At 38.0% G+C, this 1446-nt stretch overlaps 1 protein-coding gene across 2 annotated transcripts in view; it reads left to right on the top strand.

Annotated features, from left to right (window-relative positions):
* Positions 1 to 1446, top strand: part of TIMMDC1 (translocase of inner mitochondrial membrane domain containing 1) — a 28273-nt gene that overhangs the window by 17001 nt on the left and 9826 nt on the right. For both annotated transcript variants that reach the window (XM_011987187.1, XM_011987188.1), the window contains exon 5: positions 1201 to 1279. In XM_011987187.1, the coding sequence (XP_011842577.1) occupies positions 1201 to 1279 (79 nt within the window). The remainder of the gene's footprint in view (positions 1 to 1200; positions 1280 to 1446) is intronic.

Here is a 1446-nt window from a genome sequence, read left to right as displayed (position 1 = left end):
AAAAAAAAAAAAAAAAGTTCTTACCCCAACTTTTTACTTTGAACAGTTTCAAACCTACAGAAAAGTGGAATGAATTAGTACATTAAAACCCCATATACCCTTCACCTAGATTCACCAATTGTTAATGTCTTGGTGATGTTTTCCATATCTGTGTATATGTGTGGGATGTGAATATATTTCTTTTTCTTTCCCTTTGCTTCTTGGATAAACTGTTTGAGACCTCATAATACTTTGCCTCCATATATTAGCGTGTATCTCCCACGATGAAGAATACTCTTCCATGAAATCATAATACAATTATCACAGTAAACATCGTTTCAACACAACTATCTAAGTTAGGGTCTATATTAAAAACTCCTCAATTATCATACTAATGTCCACAGTGTTTCTCCATTTTGGCCAGTGTGGTCTTGAACTCCTGACCTCAAGTGATCTGCCCACCTTGGCCTCCCAAAGTGTTGAGATTACAGGTGTGAGCCACTGCACCTGGCCTCAAATGTTATTCTTTTTAGTAGAGACAAGGTTTTGCCATGTTGCCCAGGCTGGCTTAGAATTCCTGACCTCAAGTGATCTGCCCACCTTGGCCTCCCAAAGTGTTGAGATTACAGGTGTGAGCCACTGCACCTGGCCTCAAATGTTATTCTTTAAAAAGTGTTACCACCTTAGATGGTATTAGTTGCATTGTGCATAGTGAAAGGAAAATGAATGAGCATGATTGATGCACAGTCCCAGCAGAAAGGAAAGAAGGCCAAATGCTGCTTTCTTGTCACCCTGCCTGAGTGGTGTCTTGTAGCAGTACAGAGAGAGTGAGTCTAGGGGAAGGCATAAACTGGAGGGGCTAGTGAAGGTTTTTTTACTTTTTTATTTTCCTTGAAGAAAGAAGAAAGAAAGAGAAGGGGGAAAACATTTTTAAGTTTTTAAGGAGAGTTGGAGAAAAATGAAGCAGAATAAATGGATCCATAGAACAGATTGGAGATTTTTTTTGTAGGAGAGATGTTTCTTCCTTTGAGTCTGCGGAGTGGATGGGAAACTGCCTGTGTTGGCATATTAGATTCAGGAAGTATAGGCTGTAGTGGTATATTAACATTGGATTCAGAAAGCTCACTTAGGGATTTGTGCCCATTTTATAGAAGGAAAGTTTTAAAATAAGATTCTAGTATTTAAAGATGATTTAATATTGCCTTTCTTGTTTTTAAATAGCTGTCACGGGAAGTCTTTTTAGAATAAACTTAGGCCTGCGTGGCCTGGTGGCTGGTGGTATAATTGGAGCCTTGCTGGGGTAAGCATTAACATGGTTTGGTTCTAGATTGGCACAACTTTCATTAATGCCTTGCCTATTAAAAAATCTCATTTATTTTCAAAAAACAAATTTAATCCTTAGAATCTATAAAAGATCTCTACTCTTGTATTGGTAGTAGCTTTGACTGTCCAGTTCTAATTCTACCC

This window comes from Mandrillus leucophaeus, unplaced genomic scaffold (genome assembly GCF_000951045.1).
Source record: "Mandrillus leucophaeus isolate KB7577 unplaced genomic scaffold, Mleu.le_1.0 Scaffold302, whole genome shotgun sequence".
NCBI classification, from domain to species: Eukaryota; Metazoa; Chordata; class Mammalia; order Primates; family Cercopithecidae; genus Mandrillus; species Mandrillus leucophaeus.
The sequence above is the reverse complement of the archived record's forward strand: the minus strand, read 5'-3'. Positions and strand labels throughout refer to the sequence as shown.